The sequence below is a fragment of the Dryas octopetala genome, chromosome 4, assembly GCF_963921425.1.
Source record: "Dryas octopetala chromosome 4, drDryOcto1.1, whole genome shotgun sequence".
Classification (NCBI taxonomy): Eukaryota; Viridiplantae; Streptophyta; class Magnoliopsida; order Rosales; family Rosaceae; genus Dryas; species Dryas octopetala.
Window position 1 is genome coordinate 21,380,355 of NC_141369.1, and position 21,192 is coordinate 21,401,546.

At 38.4% G+C, this 21,192-nt stretch overlaps 6 protein-coding genes across 7 annotated transcripts; 5 read left to right on the forward strand and 1 right to left on the reverse strand.

Annotated features, from left to right (window-relative positions):
- The first annotated feature begins 594 nt into the window (after positions 1-594).
- LOC147288096 (Major facilitator superfamily protein) lies at positions 595-2,843 on the forward strand. Its single transcript, XM_086241884.1, has 5 exons — positions 595-685; positions 792-915; positions 1,001-1,218; positions 1,287-1,834; positions 1,937-2,843. The coding sequence occupies exons 1-5, from the start codon at positions 683-685 to the stop codon at positions 2,829-2,831; spliced, it is 1,788 nt and encodes a 595-aa protein (XP_086098010.1). The 5' UTR covers positions 595-682; the 3' UTR covers positions 2,832-2,843.
- Positions 2,844-3,099: 256 nt separating this feature from the next.
- Positions 3,100-4,644, reverse strand: LOC147288097 (ribosomal protein L30 family protein). The gene is made up of 3 exons (XM_086241885.1): positions 4,564-4,644; positions 3,475-3,682; positions 3,100-3,382 (listed from the first exon to the last, which is right to left on the reverse strand). Exons 2-3 carry the CDS (start codon positions 3,664-3,666, stop codon positions 3,251-3,253), a joined length of 324 nt encoding a protein of 107 aa, XP_086098011.1. The 5' UTR covers positions 3,667-3,682; positions 4,564-4,644; the 3' UTR covers positions 3,100-3,250.
- An 877-nt stretch (positions 4,645-5,521) lies between these two features.
- LOC147288098 (pyrophosphate--fructose 6-phosphate 1-phosphotransferase subunit beta-like) lies at positions 5,522-10,569 on the forward strand. 2 transcript variants are annotated; one of them, XM_086239799.1, is made up of 16 exons: positions 5,522-5,759; positions 6,094-6,255; positions 6,350-6,471; positions 6,683-6,736; positions 6,858-6,964; positions 7,113-7,218; positions 7,800-7,863; positions 8,321-8,409; positions 8,488-8,619; positions 8,730-8,900; positions 8,992-9,107; positions 9,238-9,349; positions 9,497-9,581; positions 9,874-9,918; positions 10,034-10,102; positions 10,233-10,569. In XM_086239799.1, exons 1-16 carry the CDS (start codon positions 5,597-5,599, stop codon positions 10,307-10,309), a joined length of 1,674 nt encoding a protein of 557 aa, XP_086095925.1. In that variant the 5' UTR covers positions 5,522-5,596; the 3' UTR covers positions 10,310-10,569. The 2 variants fall into 2 exon arrangements, with proteins under 2 accessions (XP_086095925.1, XP_086095926.1); XM_086239800.1 differs by lacking the exon at positions 8,992-9,107 and having other exon boundaries at positions 8,791-8,900.
- Positions 10,570-11,435: 866 nt separating this feature from the next.
- LOC147288099 (glycine-rich RNA-binding protein 4, mitochondrial-like) lies at positions 11,436-13,313 on the forward strand. The gene is made up of 5 exons (XM_086242793.1): positions 11,436-11,652; positions 11,740-11,808; positions 12,055-12,161; positions 12,242-12,366; positions 12,943-13,313. The coding sequence occupies exons 1-4, from the start codon at positions 11,508-11,510 to the stop codon at positions 12,353-12,355; spliced, it is 435 nt and encodes a 144-aa protein (XP_086098919.1). The 5' UTR covers positions 11,436-11,507; the 3' UTR covers positions 12,356-12,366; positions 12,943-13,313.
- A 356-nt stretch (positions 13,314-13,669) lies between these two features.
- On the forward strand, positions 13,670-16,667 carry LOC147288100 (plant UBX domain-containing protein 4-like). The gene is made up of 4 exons (XM_086242791.1): positions 13,670-14,278; positions 14,925-15,213; positions 15,834-15,929; positions 16,021-16,667. Exons 1-4 carry the CDS (start codon positions 13,785-13,787, stop codon positions 16,411-16,413), a joined length of 1,272 nt encoding a protein of 423 aa, XP_086098917.1. The 5' UTR covers positions 13,670-13,784; the 3' UTR covers positions 16,414-16,667.
- Positions 16,668-18,072: 1,405 nt separating this feature from the next.
- Positions 18,073-20,115, forward strand: LOC147288101 (homeobox protein knotted-1-like LET6). Its single transcript, XM_086242792.1, has 4 exons — positions 18,073-18,360; positions 18,543-18,837; positions 19,497-19,747; positions 19,850-20,115. Exons 1-4 carry the CDS (start codon positions 18,199-18,201, stop codon positions 20,057-20,059), a joined length of 918 nt encoding a protein of 305 aa, XP_086098918.1. The 5' UTR covers positions 18,073-18,198; the 3' UTR covers positions 20,060-20,115.
- Positions 20,116-21,192: the final 1,077 nt, after the last annotated feature.

Here is a 21,192-nt window from a genome sequence, read left to right on the forward strand (position 1 = left end):
AATTATTTGTGTAAAAATATATAAACTTATTTGATAATGTTCAAGTGATTAAAGAGTTTACTCGAAAGATCGAAAGTGAGTTGTGAGAGTTTTCATCCTTATGCAATTACCAAGTTGGATATTTTGAGTTAATACCATGAAATGCAATGGAGTACAGCGTACAGGTTTGTCAGCGACCCCCACTCAAATGAAGACAGTCTGTGAGCCATTTGATTTTCCGTAACTCATCTAAACGTATCCTTGGCATGTGTAAGTGTCATATCAGTCCCACATATATCATAAAAACTCTGCCGTCTAGGTGTCATACAGGTTAAATGTTTTTTCCATTTCTCACCTCTCGAGCTTCTAATGATAGAAGAGATAGGTCCATAATTAAGAGTGAAAGAATGTCACTTTCCTTTCTTTGGTTGCTAGCATAAAAACCACAAAACACATTCAAGTATTTTGAAAGTGTGCACATGATTTTGCAATTATGCAGTACCTCAGCTACTCTTGACCACTAGAAATTGTGGAGACCATGGCAAGCTGGCTAGTAATCCCCACATTTATAGTACTATATATACCCATCCAACGCCAATCATACATGCACTTTCATGCTAGTACTGCACTACTGCTCTCTTTTAAAGTGCTGACTAAGGAGTAAGGAAGAAACAGTACACAGTTATCTCTCTCTGCTGAAAACATGGTAGCTACCTCTACTTCCTCTTACAACTCCAACAGTATACCAAACCTGAAATATCAATGAGTTTTCCCTTTTTTTTTTAACAATTTTTTTTCCTGGATTTTAACAGGTTTTGGTCTCAAAGAGTGGTGAGAAAGATGGTACTGCAAATGATGGAACTGTGGTGGATTTTCGAGGGAACCCTGTGGATAAGTCCAAAACTGGTGGATGGCTTGCTGCAGGGCTTATCTTAGGTGCTTTATTCAACTTGACCCAAATTTTATTTATTTCATCCAATGTTTATTGACTAAAAGGTTTCATGATCACTATGCTGTGCAGGAATTGAACTCTCTGAGAGGATATGTGTGATGGGCATATCTATGAATATAGTGACTTACTTGGTTGGAAATTTGCATATATCTTCAGCAAAATCTGCAAACATTGTGACCAATTTCATGGGCACTCTGAACCTCCTTGGCCTCCTTGGTGGGTTCCTAGCAGATGCTAAACTCGGACGGTACCTGACTGTTGCACTTTCTGCAACCATAACTGCTCTTGTAAGTTCTGAGCCAATTTGAATTACAAGTCCAACTCTGTGTATAAGAACTGATTTTTCTTGCTTTAGGGGATAACTCTGTTAACACTAGCCACATCCATTCCAAGCATGAGGCCTCCTCCATGTGATGACTATAGAAAGCAACACCATGAATGCATTGAGGCCAATGGAAAACAATTGGCCCTACTCTATGCTGCTTTGTATACCACAGCACTAGGTGGTGGTGGAATCAAATCCAATGTCTCAGGTTTTGGGTCTGACCAATTTGATGTCACAGATCCAAAGGAAGAGAAGGCCATGATCTTTTTCTTCAACAGGTTCTACTTTGGCATTAGCATTGGGTCTCTGTTTGCTGTTATTGTGCTGGTGTATGTGCAAGATAATGTTGGCAGAGGGTTGGGTTATGGAATATCAGCAGGAACAATGGGGATTGCACTTGTTGTGTTGCTTTGTGGGACGCCATTTTATCGATACAATAAGCCTCGAGGCAGCCCTTTAACTGTCATATGGAGGGTAATATTTTTGGCTTGGAAGAAGAGGGGTTATTCTTATCCTTCTCATCCAAGCCTTTTGAATGAATACCAAGAAGCCAAGACCCCACACACAGAGAGGTTCAAGTAAGTATAAATGAAGCCATTGCATAAAACCATCAACTTTCTCATTAATGTTCTTCAATGGCAATAACAAGGTTTTGTTTCCTACGCATGTGAATAACCTAGATGTCTTGATAAAGCTGCAATCCTAGATGAATATGCTGCTATTGAAGGAAACAGAAACAATCGTTGGATAGTATCCACAGTGACACAAGTTGAAGAGGTGAAACTGGTTTTCAAGCTCATGCCAATCTGGTCAACATGCATCCTCTTTTGGACGGTCTACTCTCAAATGACTACCTTCACCATTGAACAAGCCACCTTCATGAACCGAAAAGTAGGCTCCTTTGTCATCCCTTCAGGTTCTTTCTCGGCCATTCTCTTCATCACCATTCTGCTCTTTACTTCCCTAAACGAGAAACTCTTTGTCCCACTTGCTCGAAAGCTCACCAACAAACCCCAAGGACTAACAAGCCTTCAGAGGATTGGAATTGGACTCATTTTATCAATATCTGCTATGGTTGCTGCCGCAATAGTAGAGATACAAAGAAGGGAATTTGCTGTCAAACAAAATTCCAATATAAGTGCTTTCTGGCTTGTCCCACAATACTTCCTAGTGGGTGCTGGGGAAGCTTTTGTCTATGTTGGACAACTTGAATTTTTCATCAGAGAGGCACCAGAGAGGATGAAGTCCATGAGCACAGGGCTTTTCTTAAGCACCATCTCAATGGGGTTCTTTGTTAGCAGTCTTTTGGTGACTGTGGTGGACAAAGTGACTGACAAGAGCTGGCTGAGGAGTGATTTGAACAAGGGAAGGGTAGAGTACTTTTACTTGCTGCTTGCAGTGCTAGGAGCAATAAATTTCTTGGTTTTTCTTGCCGTTGCAATGAGACACCAGTACAAAGGCCAGCAGCACAGCAGCCCAAATGACAGAGACAAAAAGGAGCTTAAGAGCTCACATGGCATGATAGTTGAAGAGATGACTGAGAGAATACGAATTGAGGCAAAGGAGGGACCCTAGTATGTATCCAAAAAGAAAAGAGAACGTGTATCACGGTTATCAATCATTATTAGATATTTTATCATTTTTTTGTCTGTGTAATCTAGAATGCAATGTAATAATAGATTTTTATTTATCCAAAAAGAAATGTACAACACAAGAACATATCCATGATGCAGGTCTGAAAATCAGGCATTCATCAAATCACCGTATTGCATTGCAAGGCCTACTTCGTTGCAAGATTACTTTTTTCCATTGTTGATGCACCTAGCTCAAAAGCACTGTAAAATTTCAGACAAAAAACTAACATAGAAATTGATGGACTACTGGATCCAAATTGGCAGCTTACAAAAAATACACCACTGGAAAATCCTTCTCCTTGAGCAAGAGGTCCACATCCAAGAAGCTGAGAGCTGGCCTCTAACCAATTACATAGGCTATTAAGAAGAACCATTTGCAGAAGCAGGTAGGTGATTTATGGTCAACGGGGGACGTAGAGCTCGGTGGTTTGCGTCCTTCTGTTTTCGAGCCTTAAACATCTCTTCTGTCTCAATCACGATTAATCTCTTGACCTGCAAGGAAATGTAGCATGCTAACGTTATAAACTATAGACAGACAAGATATATCAACCTATGAATGAATCCACTGTGAGCTCATATCAAACCTGTTGGAGCATTCCCCTAACTGTAGGAGTGTTCCATCGCATGACAGTTCGGTTACATTTGCGGAGACGTAAAGCCTCTAAAGTACGCCTGTGAAGTCTCCTGGTTCCAGGAATTCCCCTCACCAAAGTTATATATAGATTAGGGCTCCATGCAATAGGGACATTGGCTTTAAAAGCCTTGAAAGCATTCATGTCTTCTCCTTCAAACCTACAAATCCCAAAATAATGCTTAACCAATAACTTCCATATGTGTAAAATTTACTAAATATACGACTGCATCAGAATGAAGCAAACCACGCAAATAAGATAATCATGAGAAATTGCTAATACAGAAAATCTATGCAAAAGCAGGGCCAAAGCTCTAGACTCTCTCTGTTAAACATAGCCTACTATTTATGCATTGAAGATTTCCTCTTTACTAGAAAATGGTGTAGGCCTTGCTTAAAATTAAAAATCGAAAAATACATTAATTAAGGATTTCAAGTATGTTCACTCTGAAGATCAAGCATGTTGCTACAACTTAAAAGTCTCATCACAGATCGAAGGAGATAAAACAGATAACTCACATTTCCCAAACAACTCAGCATCACAGAAATCTACAATGGCATTCAAAAGATGAAAAATAAGAAGAACCCACTTGAAAACCAAGCTCAGTAACCTTAAACACTAATTTCTATTACTTTTCACCACAAACCACTTCAGGATTCCAACAAAGCTACCATATCCATGAATAATCCAGTGAAAAAAGTGTTCGCTAGCTAAATTACCCAAACTTGGTTTAATATCCAGTCCAAAAACAATTATTGATTTGTCCTTTAAAGGTTGTTGGGAACAAAGCCCGTTGTTTTCAGAGCCCAATCTTCACAAGAATGAATTTTTATTCTTATTTTCAGCAATACCCAAAATCAGATACTTCAATTTTTAAGCTCAACAAATGCACGCAGAGGATTAACCACACAACTAAATCCAGTCAAAAACTCAATAAAAAGAGAAAAAGAAAAAGAAGTATATTAACGAGTTCAATGAGAGATAGAGAAAGAGGGAGAGGAGCGAAATGACCTCAACTATGTTGTACAACGAAGTTGGTACCTGTGATAACGGCGGCGAGGGCTTGTGCCTTCTCTGTGTTGTAGAAGGCGACTGAGTGGTGAAGTTGATACAGTACTTCTAAGCTCCTCTGCTCTCTAAGGCCTAGATGGCTACCTTTTAGTTTGGGCCGATACCCACCCAAAAGCCCAACATTTTTCAACCCAAAACTAACACTAATTTAGTTCACTTTTTATTTTTTTTTATTTGGTCATAATGTTTACTTGTTTAGGGCCTTAGGCTTTACTTTTTCAATAAAAGAAATAGGTTGTGTAATAATTTATTATGAAAATTTGGAGTAAATATCAATTGAAGATTTTGTTCATAAAAAAGTAGTGAAAAGTTTTTTTTTTTTTTTTTTGCAAGTAGTGAACATGCTAATTCAATTTCATTTTATGGGTATAAGTCCATAATCTAAATCTCATAAACGATAGTTGATTAATAAAAAAAAAAAAAGTTTAGATGATAAACAAAAAATAGACAAGGAATTTGATGTCAAAAATCATTCACAAAGTGGAGAATTTTTTGAAGTCGATCAATATGCTAGTCTATGAATTCAATTTAGTGTTTATTTTTATGTGACTACCATGTAATTATATTGGAATGCACAAAAATTTAAGATATGGGTTTAAGACTTTAAATTTAGTCTTTTGAATATGAGGCTGGGAATTAGGGCCATCATTTACCCATTTTCTTCTTCTTATTATTATTTATTAGTTTATTAAAAAGAAAACAAAGTTAGGTTTCCAAACAAAAGAATTACTCAAATAACACGTGGTAACAAAAGAATGTACTAATAAAACGACAGCGGTTCACCCTCATTTGAAGACCCGCGAATCAGAGCCGTTGAATAGCACTCCTAACTAACAAGGCAACCTGACCCTAAGTTGGCGGATACCACAATATGATTCTGTAACGAACTCTCCGCTTCAAAAGCCAAAAACCAAAACCATCCCCACTTCACACCCATCTCTCTGCTTCTTCCCCTCCCTCTCTTCTCTCTCGCTTTCTCTCTCCTTCACACTAACGGCCCATCATGTCTGCCAATGGCGGCAATAAGGAAAAGCCTGGTCGCTTGGCCTCCGAGTACAGTGAGGTCCAGACCAGCCGTCTCAACGTTTCGCTTCCTCTTCCAAAAGTTCTCACATCCTCCTTCAGCGTCGTGGATGGCCCAAAAAGCTCCGCCGCCGGAAATCCAGGTCTCTCTTCAATCGTTCAATGCATCCACTGTACCAAAAAAAAATGATATGAACTTTTAGAAAAGAAAAAACAAATTGGAATCAAGGCCGGTTCTGAGATTCTGGGGTCCGAGCCGAACCATAAAAATGGGGTGCTCAACCCTTCATCTACTCCCAATTTAGGGGCTCCAAACTTTTTGGAGACTCGTGGCGGTTGCCTCATTGGCCTACTTTCAGGACCGGCCTTGATTGGAATATATTATGGACTATTTTTTTGAAATCTGACTAGGCCTATATATAATGTGATAATTGAATTGATGGTGATTGTAATATAATGTTGTTCATGTAATTGCAGATGAGATTGCGAAGTTGTTTCCCAATGTATTTGGACAGCCTTCAGCAATGCTGAAGCCAGCTGGTGACTCTTCATTGCCAAAGGATAAAGGTTTGAGGATTGGAGTTGTTCTCTCTGGAGGACAAGCTCCTGGTGGACACAACGTCATTTGTGGGATTTTTGGTGAGGGGTCTTGCTTTGATTCTGAGTTTCAGCCTTTTGATTTTATCAGTTGAAGCTTTGGCTTTCAGGTATTAATTCTTGATTTTCTGGCTAGATTACTTGCAGCAGCGAACAACTGGAAGCATAATGTATGGATTTAAGGGTGGTCCTGCAGGGATCATGAAGGGTAAATATGTTGAATTGCATGACGAATTTGTCTATCCTTACAGAAATCAGGTAGTCTTTATTTTGATATTATGATCTATCAATCAAAGTTCTGCACTCCTTTCTTTCTTCTGCGGCAAGAAATCTTTGATCAAGTACATTGCTCTTGTATAGTGTTTTCGCTATAAATGACAATGATCTAGTATTACTCTCAGTGAACTTTGCAGCATGCTTGACAGCTTCACTTACGGAAATTGTGATCTCACATAGACTCTTTTGGCAGGGTGGCTTTGACATGATCTGTAGTGGCAGAGACAAGATCGAAACTCCTGAACAGGTTACTCAATTGCTCCTGAAAAATTGTTCACGCTTTTATCAAATTCATATCTGTACAGATTTTCTTCTCTCGGATCAGATTTTAGATATATGGTAACGGAAGTTTGGGTATATGCCTCCAGTTTAAGCAAGCTGAAGAAACAGCAAAGAAGCTTGATTTGGATGGGCTTGTGGTCATTGGCGGGGACGACTCAAATACTAATGCTTGCCTACTTGCTGAAAACTTCAGGTATGATGCATGCTTCTTCAAGTTAATCTTCTGATTTGTCTATGCATTAGTGCAATTCCGTATTTTTAAAGAGATTATGCTCATACGCTTTAATATTTTGGGTTTATGTAATCATGTAGATATCTTTCTTATGCTCTTAACCTTGTAGGGGTAAAAACCTGAAGACACGGGTTATTGGATGTCCAAAGACCATTGATGGTGATCTGAAATGCAAAGAGGTCCCCACAAGTTTTGGATTTGACACTGCATGCAAGGTAATCCTTATGTTATCTTCAGTCATATTTGCACTAGTTTTTAACAAGGTTCTGTCATTGTACATTGTGACACAACCCAAATTTATGTCTTATGCATCATTTTATTTTTCACAAATATCCCTTTTGAATCCTGTTTTCAGTCCTGAGTATGGAACTGATTCTAGTCATGTATGAAAACATCAAATTTTCTAAAATTTTGACTTTTTGGGTGGTGGTTATAGGGTAAAAGCTAACCAGAAACTTTGACAAACATTTCCTCTATCCTTCTTCCTTGAATAAGTAGTGCCAGACTTTCTTTAAGTCACTTTTTATATCCTCTATGTTTATTCTTTGTTGTTCTGATTTTTCTTTTTATTTCAGAAGCAAGCGAGTATAGTATTCCCCTCCTTTTGTACTTCAATGGACATGTTTTCTTCTCTTCTTTATAGCTTCCAAATACAGCCAAGATAGTGGGGAAGAATCTAATTTCCTAATTAATCTAGCTTGAGCTTAAAGCAGCTAAGCATTATGAAAAGAACTGTACATTCTTTACTCATGAATTGGATCATTCATTAATGGACTTCCCTGCGCTTAACATGCAGTTATATTCAGAAATGATTGGTAATGTAATGACAGATGCCCGTTCAACTGGGAAATACTACCACTGTAAGTGCTCTGGTTGCAAAAGAGTGAATCATGGTTTACAAACTTATCATGGTTTTGCACGTTACATACTTATTTTTATAGATTAAGGAGTGTTACGAAACAGTACTTTATTTCAGTTCATCATATCCAAATGCAAGCAGGCTTTCCCCCTTCTCCAAGCCAATCCTGAAAGTTGTGATTTTTAAGTTCTACCTTCATTAGTATACCATTGGTTAAGTTGGGAAAGAAAAAGTGTCATTCTTCACCTAAACAAGCTAGGTGGATTACTCTATAGAATCTTGTTTTCTCATTTTTTATCCAATTACGGAAGTATCACCTCTGTTGCACAACACAATTCTGTAACATGAAGTGCTTAGCCCCTTGTCATGCATATGAACTTCGACCATACCCTTGTCATGCATATGAACTTTGACCATAAATATCCTTGATTGTACTCCTAATTTGTCTATTCCTACAGTTGTAAGGCTTATGGGGCGTGCGGCTTCTCATATAACATTGGAGTGTGCTCTGGAGACTCGTCCAAACATTACGATTATTGGGGAAGAGGTATTTTATGATATCCTTTTATGTAAGGCTATATATGTTGGAACTTTTGTGACTTGACAATATTTCGTTTTTCTGCAGGTTGCTTCCAAAAAGCAGACACTCAAGAGTGTAACAGACTACATAACAGATATAATCTGCAAACGCTCAGAACTTGGTTTTAATTATGGTGTCATACTTATACCAGAAGGCCTGATTGATTTCATTCCTGAGGTTTGGTTCTGAAAAACAGATGATATAACTTGATCTATTCTCATGATTTTGACTGCTGGGCTTTTCTTAAAGTTTTCTTTTTGTTTTTGGTTTTACCATATAACTTACAGGTACAGCAACTAATTGCAGAGCTTAATGAAATCTTAGCTCATGATGTTGTTGATGAAGCAGGAGCATGGAAAAAGAAACTCCGGAGCCAATCTCTTGAGCTTTTCGAGTTTTTTCCTCAAGCAATTCAGGAGCAACTACTGCTTGAAAGAGATCCACATGGGAATGTGCAGGTATATTCTGTTTTTCATCATATCTTTTCCCCATACTGTTGGACTTTTTTGGGTCGTATTTGTTGAATCGTACACAATGTTGAACATTTAGGTTGCCAAAATAGAGACAGAAAAAATGCTTTTTCAAATGGTAGAAACTGAACTGGACAAACGGACGCAGCAGGGTAAATATAAAGGGCAGTTCAAAGGACAGACCCACTTCTTCGGGTACCAACATATTTGTTCATCTGTGGTTCATTGAGGTCTCATCTTTTATATGTTCAATTGATGAGACAATAGGTCATATTGTTGTATATTTCCTTCCGAGTATCAGATATTTTATATTTGTACTTTGCAGTTATGAGGGTAGATGTGGTTTGCCTTCGAACTTCGATGCAAACTACTGCTATGCATTGGGTTATGGCGCCGGAGCCCTCCTGCATGCCGGAAAGACAGGGCTGATTTCCTCTGTAAGTTATCTTTGTTTCTGATATCAAGTTATCAACTATATTTGTCTAAATCTTTTTTTATGATTCCATTCATTTTTCTTCATCAAGCTTGCTTCTTTCTTTATTTGAAACTCACAAGTGTTTTACTAATGTAAATTGTATATCCAGGTTGGAAATTTGGGTGCTGAAGTTGAAGAATGGACAGTTGGTGGAACAGCATTGACTTCTTTAATGGATGTGGAGCGGAGACATGGTACAACTATCACTTGCCTTTTCACCATTTAATTTAGGCTAACTACTCCCTTGAATCTTTTATGTTCTGTTGCTATTTCTATTACTAGAATCGTCACCCCAAAATCTGAACCACCACCTAACAACCCAGTTTTATGATGAACTCAACATGCTTAGTGACAAAATCATGATACTAAAGCATTATGGCATAGATTCTAGAAATTTAGTTGAGCTGATAATCCCATATCGTATGGATTTCCTTTGTTATGAACCCAATCATGCATATTAAAATTTTTAGAGTTTGATTTTTGCAGGGAAGTTCAAGCCTGTGATTAAGAAAGCAATGGTGGAACTTGAAGGTAACACTTCTCTGAACCTTTCATGACCTAATTGCCTCTAACATAAATTGAAGTAGCATAGCCAGCACTCTGCACTACTTGGCACTTACTTCTTTCTTTCCTGGTTGAATATCAGGTGCACCATTCAAAAAATTTGCGTCTTTGCGGGATGACTGGGCTCTTAAGAATCGTTATGTCAGTCCAGGTTTGTTACAACCCTTATTTGGCCATTCCAGTATGGAAAATAGCATGGATTGTGCCTTGCCTTAGACATGGAGTTTGATAGAATATAGATGCAGGGTTTTTGAATTTACTCTATTTTCACTTTTGATCAGGTCCAGTTCAATTTGTTGGCCCAACAGCAAATGCTATCAGCAATACTCTAATGCTGGAACTTGGAGCACAAGCATAGGAAGAAGGAACATCAATGAGTCCTAGTCAGTATTCAGTTCTATCATATTCCAATAACAGCTTCAGTCAAGTTGTACATTTGGCCCATGCGGCAGATTGGAAGACTCAATTAACCAAAACTTCCAATTTTCCTTGGCTATCGATTGAAGAATAAGAACCCATTTGAGTTATAATTGTTGAATAGGTTTCTTTTCCTTATCCTTGTTATATCTATAGCTTTTACCTATTTTGTTGCATCAAAGGACCAGTAGTTCATTTTGTAGTCATCATTAGTGTGAAGGGTAATAAAGTTGGCTCTTCATTGCATTTGCAATTTCAGGCACAAAATGATAACCATGATGGTAAATGGAGCATTGCCACTCTCAATAATGATGTTAATTTGTTCCACAGAGATGGGCTTTAACGGACATTCAGCATCTAACTTGCAAACTTTTTAATCTTTAGAAAGTAGACACTATCAAAATGGTCAAATGTTTATGGAAAAATTCGATAATATAGTCACCGCATATTATACGACCGCGTCTTTTATTATAATGTTGATTTTTCATCTTCACACCTTGGTTGTTCTGTAGATGACGTGGCATGGACTGCAATCAAATGAGGCCCACAAGTCTAAATTTGTGGGTCTAACGCTTTGGGCTTGACCTTACACAAAGTAGAAATTATTTTGTGTGTCCGTAACACTACGTGGTATTATAATACGTGGATGATAATTAATTTCTAAAACCTTAAAATCTAGAAAAAAAACTTTTAAAATCGTCCACGTGATATAATTTGAGTAAATTGGTAACACCACGTCATTATACCACGTGGTGTTACAATCACATACAATGTCTTTGCCTTGGTTTTTATTTTTAGTCCGGTTTTCAGCTTTTAGGTTTGGATGTGCTTTGTGTAGGAAAAATTATTGTGTGTGACCATAACACTATGTGGTATAATGACGTGGTGTTACCAATCTATTCAAATTATAAAACGTGTATAATAATTAATTTTTAAAATCTTAAAATTTAGAAAAAAATCTTTAAAATCGTCACATATTATAATTTGAGTGAATTAATAACATCATATTGCGTGATATTGTGGTCGGTCACGTACAATCATTTTTCTACACAAACCACATCCAAACCCAGAAGCTGAAATCCGCGCAAAAAATAAAAACCGAGGCAGAGGCAGAGGCAGAGGCTAGCGACTAACGAGAAATGAGGAACAACACTTTGTTGACGTTCCTTGCTAGAAGAGCATCGACAACGACAACAATCCAAAACTCAAGTTTAAGTTGGCGATGCTACTGTTCACCACCGTCTTCCTCCTCTCCTCCCCCAAACAATAAACTCTTCGTTGGAGGTCGCTCAAGTCTCATAGTCGTTGAAAGCTTTGTAATTTTCTCTTTTGGATGTGTTTCTGTGGTGATATGGGTTTTGGGTCTTGTAGGTTTGTCATGGTCATTGGACGAGAAGTCCTTGCAAGACGCTTTCTCTTCCTTCGGGGAGGTCACTGAAGGTAAAGTCTCTTACTTTATCAACCTAACTTGGTCTCCCAATCTGCATATGATTCATTAGTCATCTATGTATTCGACAAAAAGCCTAACTGATCACAGACTGTTATTCTTTACTGAGTTAGAACTTATACATAGTCTGACTCAAACTGATCACATGTTTCACATTGTAATACCAAGTTGAATTGCTTATACATTAAATGGTAAAATCAACTATATAATCTTAGTCATGTGCACGTTTTGTATTGTAGTGAAGATATTGTATGACAAAGACTCCGGCAGGTCTAGAGGCTTTGGATTTGTTAATTTCTCTAAGGAAGATGATGCCATGTGTGCAAAAGATGCCATGGATGGAAAGGTGAGGCAGAAATAGTAATTGTCATGTACTAAAGTTTATTGTTTAAAAACATCTTCTGATAGATGTAGTTCTGCTCGCAGGCATTGTTGGGTCGGCCATTGAGGATTAGTTTTGCTCTCGAAAGAGTTCGGGGCGGACCTGTTGTGGTTCCTCGCCTTCCAAACATTGGAGGTCCTGCGAGTCGCTATAAGTGAACTCCTATATGGTAATTTATGCTACATGTTAATGGTGAAGACTAATGATGTTTTAGAATGTTGAATATTGATTGGTGAATTATTTGATTCTGTTAAGAGGAACTCAGTCATCTTATAAATTTTTAGCAGCACTATGAGTTAAACTTGCAGTTGCAATGTTTTGTTCAAATCTTAATGTCAGGTAGCTCAGATCAGTGTTTCTCCTGCTACATAAGTGTTTAGAAACTATAACAATTAGAATGGTGGTCAGTAAATTGGAATTAAGGTTTTCCTTGAGCATCCATCTCTCAGTGCTTGCAACTTTGCTCACATACTCAGTTGTGCACATGCCACACAAAAACAGGCCCCTTATAGACTGTCTTCTCTACCTCCCATTCATTGCTTAACAATTGTAACTTAAATACACATTTAAGCACACACAAACACACATATGCACACACAAACACACTTGCACAAACCCCCTACCCCTCTCCTGCTGAGACAATTCCACAACATTGTTTTCTTTGTCATGATCATAATTACTTCCATTGCTGACTTAAAAAAAAAAAAATTAAAAAGTTCCTTATGTCTGATTTTCCTGTTTACAGGTGAATGACACCATCACAACAAGTGGAGTAGAGTTTTTAGTCATTCTTGATGCTTGTCTTGTCAAAGTTCAATTCTTACCTAGTTGGGTTAATTCACGCCAAGTATCGAATGAACTGGGCCATTTATTTCAGACTTTTAAGCCTCTCTCGTGGATTATAAGAAAAGAATATATTCAGATTTATCTCTTGGTTTCAAGTGTTCTTTTTGGGAATCTATGAAACTCATTATGTGTAAGGGAGCAGGGCATTAAGCCATTCTCCTGACTGAGAAAATTAGTGTTTGTGATAGTTATTTCCGTTCTACAGATTGCTTGAATTCTTGTGGATTCACAACCTATTTGATCATATATATAAGTTCTTTCTTTTTCGTTTGAATGCATGAGTTCAAACTAAACTTATATTTGTTACTTTAGAAGGATTCGAATTTTTGACTTATCGTACTTAACATAATTTCTTGCCACTTGGTTTTACTCCGAAAGGCTTAAACTTAATTCACCCTTACATTGTTTCTCTACAAGTGTATAATACAATACAACATGGCCTTAGGGGCTTCACATGAAACATTCTTTGACGGGTGCACTGCAGTACGGTGCGTCTCATTTCTTCTCTACTCGTCTCCTGCTGCCTATAATACGACACGCCGTCCAATGATTCATGTGACAAAACGACGTGGTGTAGATGGGACAATGCAACAGCGCCGATATATAATGAGATAGAGCATAGAAGCTTTTATATGTAGCTCCCAAACTCTCTAGTCTTACAAAGCAATTAAGGAATCCCAACAAGACTGAACACCACCACTGCCTCTGAACCTCTTTCCCTTCCCTCTCAACGATTTCACCATGGAAGCCGAAGCTCAAGAAACCCTGAATCCCCAAAGCGAAGCCCTAATCAACTCCTTCTGCGAGATCACCTCCGCCTCCAACCAAGAAGCCCAATTCTTCCTCGAAAGCCACAATTGGGACCTCGACGCTGCCGTTTCAACATTCTTGGACAACAACGCGAGCGCAGCCGCCGCCACCAACACCGCCGCGCACCCAATCCCCGTCTCCCACTCGCTCTCACCCTCGCCCTCACACTCGCCTAACTACTCTCCCTCGCAGTCGCCCCCGCGCTCTCGCTCGCCGTCGCCGACTCCGTCCCGCGCTCCCTACCAGCTCCGATCGAAGCGCGCCGCCGCGTCTGGGTCCCACAACAACCCCGATAGCAGCAAGCAGCCTGCCGGTCGTCCACGTGGCGGCATACGCACGCTTTCTGATCTGAATCAGCCGGCCAAGGGTGGGTCCGACAGTGACTCCGATGAGCCCCAAGAGTACTACACTGGTGGTGAGAAAAGGTACCGTCTTTTTGAGTTTCTTGTTTGGTTCCCGAGAATTAGGAGGCAAGATGATTTGTTGCTCTATAACCCTATGTTTGGGGACCCAGAAAATAGGACAAAATAATGAACAATGTGAAATGTAGAATCTAATGCTTTGTGTTGTTTTACTTTACCATATCAACTCACTCCACTGAGAAGAAAAAGGCAAAGAATTCGTCTGAACTAGGTTGAATAACATTACCATAACGTAGTTTACACCCACTCTTCTTTGTATCCCATGAAAGCCCACTTCTGCACTGACTTGCTGGTGTGAATGTTCTATACGCAATCCCACCCTTCTTGCAAAAGTTAGTACATTTAGCAAAGTATGTAATTCTCAGCCTGAAGAACGTTGTAGAAAAATTACCCAATTGTAGGAAGCCTTAACAAGAATCAAATTTTTGTGGCTGAGGAGTCGAATTCTGGGTACTAGTCTTAAAATGTATTCCAATCATTGCCAAGTTAGTTGTTATTGACCTGAAGTTTTTCTGTGAGCTATCTTTGGCATTTCATTTTGTGCAGATATAAACCCTGTACCACGGTTTATAATTTGTAATTGTTATTAATTTGTTTTAGTTAAATGTATTTATTTGATAGTCTTAACATGTTCTATTGTTGTTTCCAGTGGAATGCTTGTCCAAGATCCTACCAAAGGCAGTGATGTGGATTCAATTTTCAGTCAAGCTAGACAGTTGGCAGCTGCACAAGGACCTATGGATCACCATCAACCTTCTTCAAGCTCAAAAAGTTTTACTGGAACAGCTAGACTACTTTCAGGTGAGACTGTTCCAACTGCTGCACCTCAGCCGCCTGAAGTTGTCACTCACACCATTACTTTCTGGAGGAATGGGTTTTCTATAGATGATGGTCCGTTGCGGAGGCTTGAAGATCCTGAAAATGCACCGTTCTTGGAAGTAAGTTTTAATGAAGCTTTTTCACAGTGGCTTGAATTACTCTCAAACTTTATAATTCTTTCTGTATAAAATTTGTTTTGGTATTTTGTTCAAGTCTACCAGCTTCTGTTTCTAGTCCGTTCATCTCAACTTGCTTCAAAGGTGAAACGTTATTGCTTGGGATCTGGATTCTCTGCTTAGTCAATTAGTGCTTGACTCTTTGTTTCTAGTTGTCACATTGTCAACACATGTAATGGCTCCTGGAAATTCATGCAATAAACTAGAAAGAAAAAAATGTCTGAAAACAACCATCGCATTTTTTTATAAAATCCTTATATTTATCTTTCTGAATGAGACAACCAGAGATAAAAACAGATCCATATCTCTTATGGATTAGTAGAACAACATCTTTTAAATATACTCCCACATAGTTTGCTCTCATTGTTTTCATAAGTATGTTGGGGCATAGCACATTGGTAGCCAGAATAGAGGAGTTTCCAAATGCACCGGATAGCACAACACCCCCCCACCTTTTTCTTCAAAAAAAAAAAAGGGCCATGTTGGTCAGTTTATTAATTGTCATGTGTTTTCTTTGGTTTGATCTTTCTTCTGACAGCAATGCAATGTTATTGTGAATGCAGAGCATCAAGAAGTCTGAGTGTCCAAAAGAGCTTGAACCAGCTGATAGGAGGACTGCTGTTCATGTTAATCTTATGAGACGGGAGGAAGACTATCCTGTTTGTTTTTAGCTCTCTCCTATTCTCCTGTATGTATGCTATTCATCTGCATCTGGTTCATTCTTTCTGATTCATTCTTGCATACTTGCAGGAACCAGTGAGGCAGCGCACTGCTTTTCAGGGTGTTGGAAGAACTTTAGGTGGCAGCACTTTTACCTCTGAGTCAACTGCTGCTGCTCCTCCCACTACAGCTGGTCCTCCCCTTACAGGTGCTCCAGCGCCATTAATGCGCTTAACTGTGGATCAGTCATTACCGTCAACCTCTATCCAGCTAAGGTTGGCAGATGGCACACGTATGGTGTCTCGCTTCAACTACCACCATACAATCAGAGACATCCATGCTTTTATTGATGCATCAAGACCTGATGGAGCAAGAAGTTACCGACTGCAGACGATGGGGTTCCCTCCCAAACAGCTCAGTGATCTAGACCAGACAATAGAGCAGGCTGGTGTAGCCAATTCCGTTGTTATCCAAAAACTCTAGGAGGTTGCACGCATGCTTTATCAATCCCCAAGCCAGATTTAAGTACATCTATCCAAAACAAAGTTCTGTTTTTCTTTTATGAATTTCTGTCATAGATAAGAAAGTTGAAATGATTCATGAAGCCATTCAACAACCAATTTATGCTTTTTGATGCAAGAGATTATCAGTTTGCAAAGCATTGGAAGTGCAGTTTGATAAGTACATTGTGGACGATTGGAAATTATCAATCATTCGGTGGCTTATGAGAGTATTCATTTTATTATTGTTATTATTTCTAATATAGTCCAAATGAGATGCTTTTCATTTTAACACTGTTTTTGCCATTAAGCCGGTGGCTAAATTTTAACCCCCATTCCGGAAAAAAAATTGTGTTTTCCTTTGTATTCAACTTTGAAAAGATTTTCATGGCCAAAAAAAACTTTGAAAAGATTTGCTTCCCCTCCCCTTTCGAGGTTTCAACTAATTTTTATAATTTGTCCAACATATAGGTTCTGAAGAACTTGTATACATTCACTCTTAATTTATTGGTTTTTGGTTAAGGTATGCCATATCGTAATATTCAACTTGTAGTGGGATGAAATGCAAGAATAAAAGAAAGACTAGAGATGGACGAGAGGGATGTTTGGACTTTGGACTGTCCCACTAACCCTCCCACAGCTCCCCGTTTAAACCTACTTTTTTCTATTATTAAGTTAACATGAGCAGGAGTTAATTACGCTTGAAATAAACGAGACTAAGAGAGAGAGACATTAATGGTTGGATGGATGGGAGACAGATAGAGTACCATCAATGACTGAAGTGGACGGTTTGACATTTGATTTGCCATCAATCACCTACACCAGCAGCAGAACAGGGCCAATAGGCCTTGGCTGTTTAGCATGAGTTTAATTTTTTTCTTAATTTAATTGTTAATATTAGTTTTGATCCTCACCATAAAACCATATTAATCAGCTAACCACCTTTTTCTCTCTTTCTTTTTCTCCCTCCCTCTTCCCACTGAGGACTGGAGGAAGTTTGCAGCTGAAGTGGCATGTGTATATATATATATGTATAGAGTACAATAAACGAGAAGATTATGATAAGAAATTTTGTTTCATCGGGAAGGAAAGGTTCTCAGTAGATGAGGATTCGTTGGTGCAGAGGACACGTTAACTCCGCGTGCACCCCTCCCACCTCTGCGCAATATCTTAATTCAACTCTTAACTCTATCTGTCTGTGTCTCTCCCTATGCAGTATTCTACACCAGTCTACGTATATATATATGTAATTGTGGAATCCTAGAGTCTAGAGAGAGAGAGAGAGAGATAGGGTACTGTTTATGTAGAGGAAGAAAAAGTAAACTAGGCATATATTTCCGAGGGATATGTAAATCTAACTTTTACAGATTTATAGCAGTCAAGAAGGAAAAGAATTAAAGAAACAGCTAGCTACCCTGCCATGATCATGTTTCTGACTGCAGGCTAAACCAGTGGAACTGTTACTGTGCAGTGTGCACCCTTTGGCTTATTCTTTCTGTGTATAAAGGTTCTACCAATTGCAGGCCAAACTCAGAGTTAGCTAGAGATGCAGGGTTAAGCAGCTGGCCTTCTTGTGTGTGTGTTAGAGAGAGAGAGAGAGAGAGAGAGAGAGAGAGAGATGAAGGGAGGGACTAATTGTAATAGTAATAGTGGTACTAGTTACAATGGTCTAATAGGGTTTGAGGGCAACAGTAGCAACAATATTAATATTAATATTCCTTCTAATTATAACCAGCTGGAGGATGAAATTAGGGTCTCTGCTCATGCCATGAACATGATCAATGTTATGCCCCAAGAGCAAGATTGTGGGTCTAGCAGCACCAACCAAACTCATCATCATCATGATCAACACCAGCAGATGATCAAAGCTAAGATTCTGGCTCATCCTCTCTTCCCTCGCCTCTTGGCTGCCTATGTCAATTGTCAAAAGGTACTGATCGATCACTACGTACTGAGATCATAATAGACTACATTTTTTTTTTCTTTCTAATTTTTCATTTATTTGGTGGTAGGTTTTACTTACCAGTACTCTCTAGCTAGCTGCATGCCCTTGCTATCTGATATATGTTTAAAAAACTAAATTCATAATGATTTTGTTATATAATTTATTAGGTTGGGGCACCTCCTGAAGTGGTTGGTAGGTTAGAGCAGGCCTCCTCTTCGTTATGTGCCATGAGGATGATGAGGGTTAATGTTGCAAGCAGCATAGAAGAAGGAGCAGCAGGAGGAGGAGATGATGATGGAGACCCTGCGCTGGACCAGTTCATGGAGGCCTATTGCGAGATGCTCATTAAGTACCACCAAGAGCTCACAAAACCCATCAAAGAAGCCATGCTTTTCCTCTCCACAATCCACTCCCAGCTCCATGCTCTAACCACACCTAACAACTCATCCTCACATCAGTCTGGTGATCATGATGACCCTCCTAATTAATTAAGCACCAACACCCCTCGAATTAAGACTTAATTTAGACCCCTATTTATAAGACTACAGATCCCAATTAAGGATAAATCTAGATACATAAGAATATCCACAGAACTAGCTAGCAACATACGCAAACACTACTAAACAACCTAGCTTAACACACACACACACACACGTATATATATATATGTCAAAAGCTCAATTAATGCTAGGTACATGCATGTCTACCTAATAGAGATCGAGACATTTCTTGAAAAATCAAGTTTTCACCATGTTGTGTATGATGGATTGGTGTTCATCCAAAATCATCTGCATGTACATGGTCATTTTTAATTTGTATGGCAAGTATATGTATATATACGAGGTCACTTCTCAGTCAATCAGACCAGTTTTTAAGAATTTTAATGGTTCATGGAGTTGACTACATTCCTAGGTAGCTAGGTTACATTATTTGACAACTAATTTTTGTGCTTGTGTGACCATATGCTTTACCATGACACTTAATTTTCAGTTTTCACATTAGAGAATCATATCATGAAACTGAAACTCAAGTCTTTTCCCGTCTAAATGCTACTAATGTTCATTGATAATAATTTATGGTGTCTAAGTTGCAATCTTTATTTTATTTTATTTTATTTCCAGCTAGTAAAGGTGATTGTGTTGGTGGGAGTGAGTGTTCAGAATCAGAAGATGTTGATGTGAATGCGAGTTACATAGACCCTGAAGCTGAAGATGGGGAATTGAAAGTTGAGCTTCTGCGCAAGTACAGTGGATATCTAGGCAGTCTCAAGCAGAAGTTTCTGAAAACGAAGAAGAATGGAAAGTTGCCTGAGGAAGCCCGACGTCAGTTGCTTCAATGGTGGACTGCACATTACAAGTGGCCCTATCCATCGGTATCGATATATATATATATATAATTGTTGGTTAGTTGAAATGGTACAAATAATAGTAGTACTCACATATATATTATATATGTATACTCTCTATGCATGCAGGAGGCTGAGAAGGTAGTTCTTGCAGAATCTACAGGTCTGGATCTGAAACAGATAAATAACTGGTTCATCAACCAAAGGAAACGCCATTGGAAGCCTTCAGAGGATCATATGCAATTTGATTTCATGGATGCTGCAACTACTCATCATCCTCGTACCCATCACTATACGGACAATAATGTCATGATCTGGAATCCTTTTCCCTTGGATTAATGCACATCCACTCTCCTTTGACAGCAAATATGCTAATTAATTAATTATCTCATATCACAGCTAGCTTCTATGTTAATCATGTTTACATCAAACTTTTTGACATTTTGAGGCCGCTGTATATTAATCAATTTGATTAACTGCTGGTGCATGTGTGTTTCCCCGTTCTGCATTTCAATTAAGGTTATGATCCTCACCAAGTTTTAAAGGTTATGATCCTCATCTGCATTGAGTTGGAGAAAACTCTTACATAAAAACATCTCTTCTCTTATCTTATATTTACTTTTTATGTGATCTGATATTGTAATCAGAATATTATACAAGCTAGAAGAATTTTTCTTAGAGTTGGTCCCTAAATCTAATAAAATGTAGGTGTTTAGGGGCAAAATTATGTAATTTTGGTCTGGTAAGCATTTGAGTGATAGCATGGCCGAGGCTCTTGTTCTTTTGCACAAGGCCACAACACAAACATAACAATAGTTTCCAACTGAAACGTGCTGTCTTCTATTTATCGAGCTTTATTTTACTGAGTCAAAATAGTACAAGCAAAAAGAGCCTAACTGGGCTTAGGCCCATGTATAACAATGTCAATTTATAACTTGCCATAAACGGACTAAATGGGTTGGGTTGAGGTGAAAATTAAGGCCCGAGCTAAACCTCCGTGGGCGTAGTAGGCGTTTTGATGATGGTCATGTAGACGACATAACATATTCACTTATCATCGCGACATAACAGATTCACTTATCATCGCATCAATACTATACTTTCTTCTTAATAATGATGATCCCAAATTAGTTGATTTACAACATTTAATAACTACGAATGATTTGGTGCAACATCTCAAGTTCCTCGTTTACTAATTAAGTATGTCAACATTTAGTTCTTATAGGAACAACCTCTCTTCTTCATCAATATTCCATCCTATTCCAAATAACTTGTCTTGAATTCTTGATGTTCTTTCAATTACGTACCTAGTAAAAAAAAAAAAAGAATTTTAACACATTTTCATGCATGCATGAAAGGTATAAATAGTGTTTTTCTTAATGAAAAATGGTATAGATAATATATAATTTTTTTAATGAAGAGGCGTATAAATAAGTTACAAAAATGTTATTCACACTCTTAAATTTTCTTGT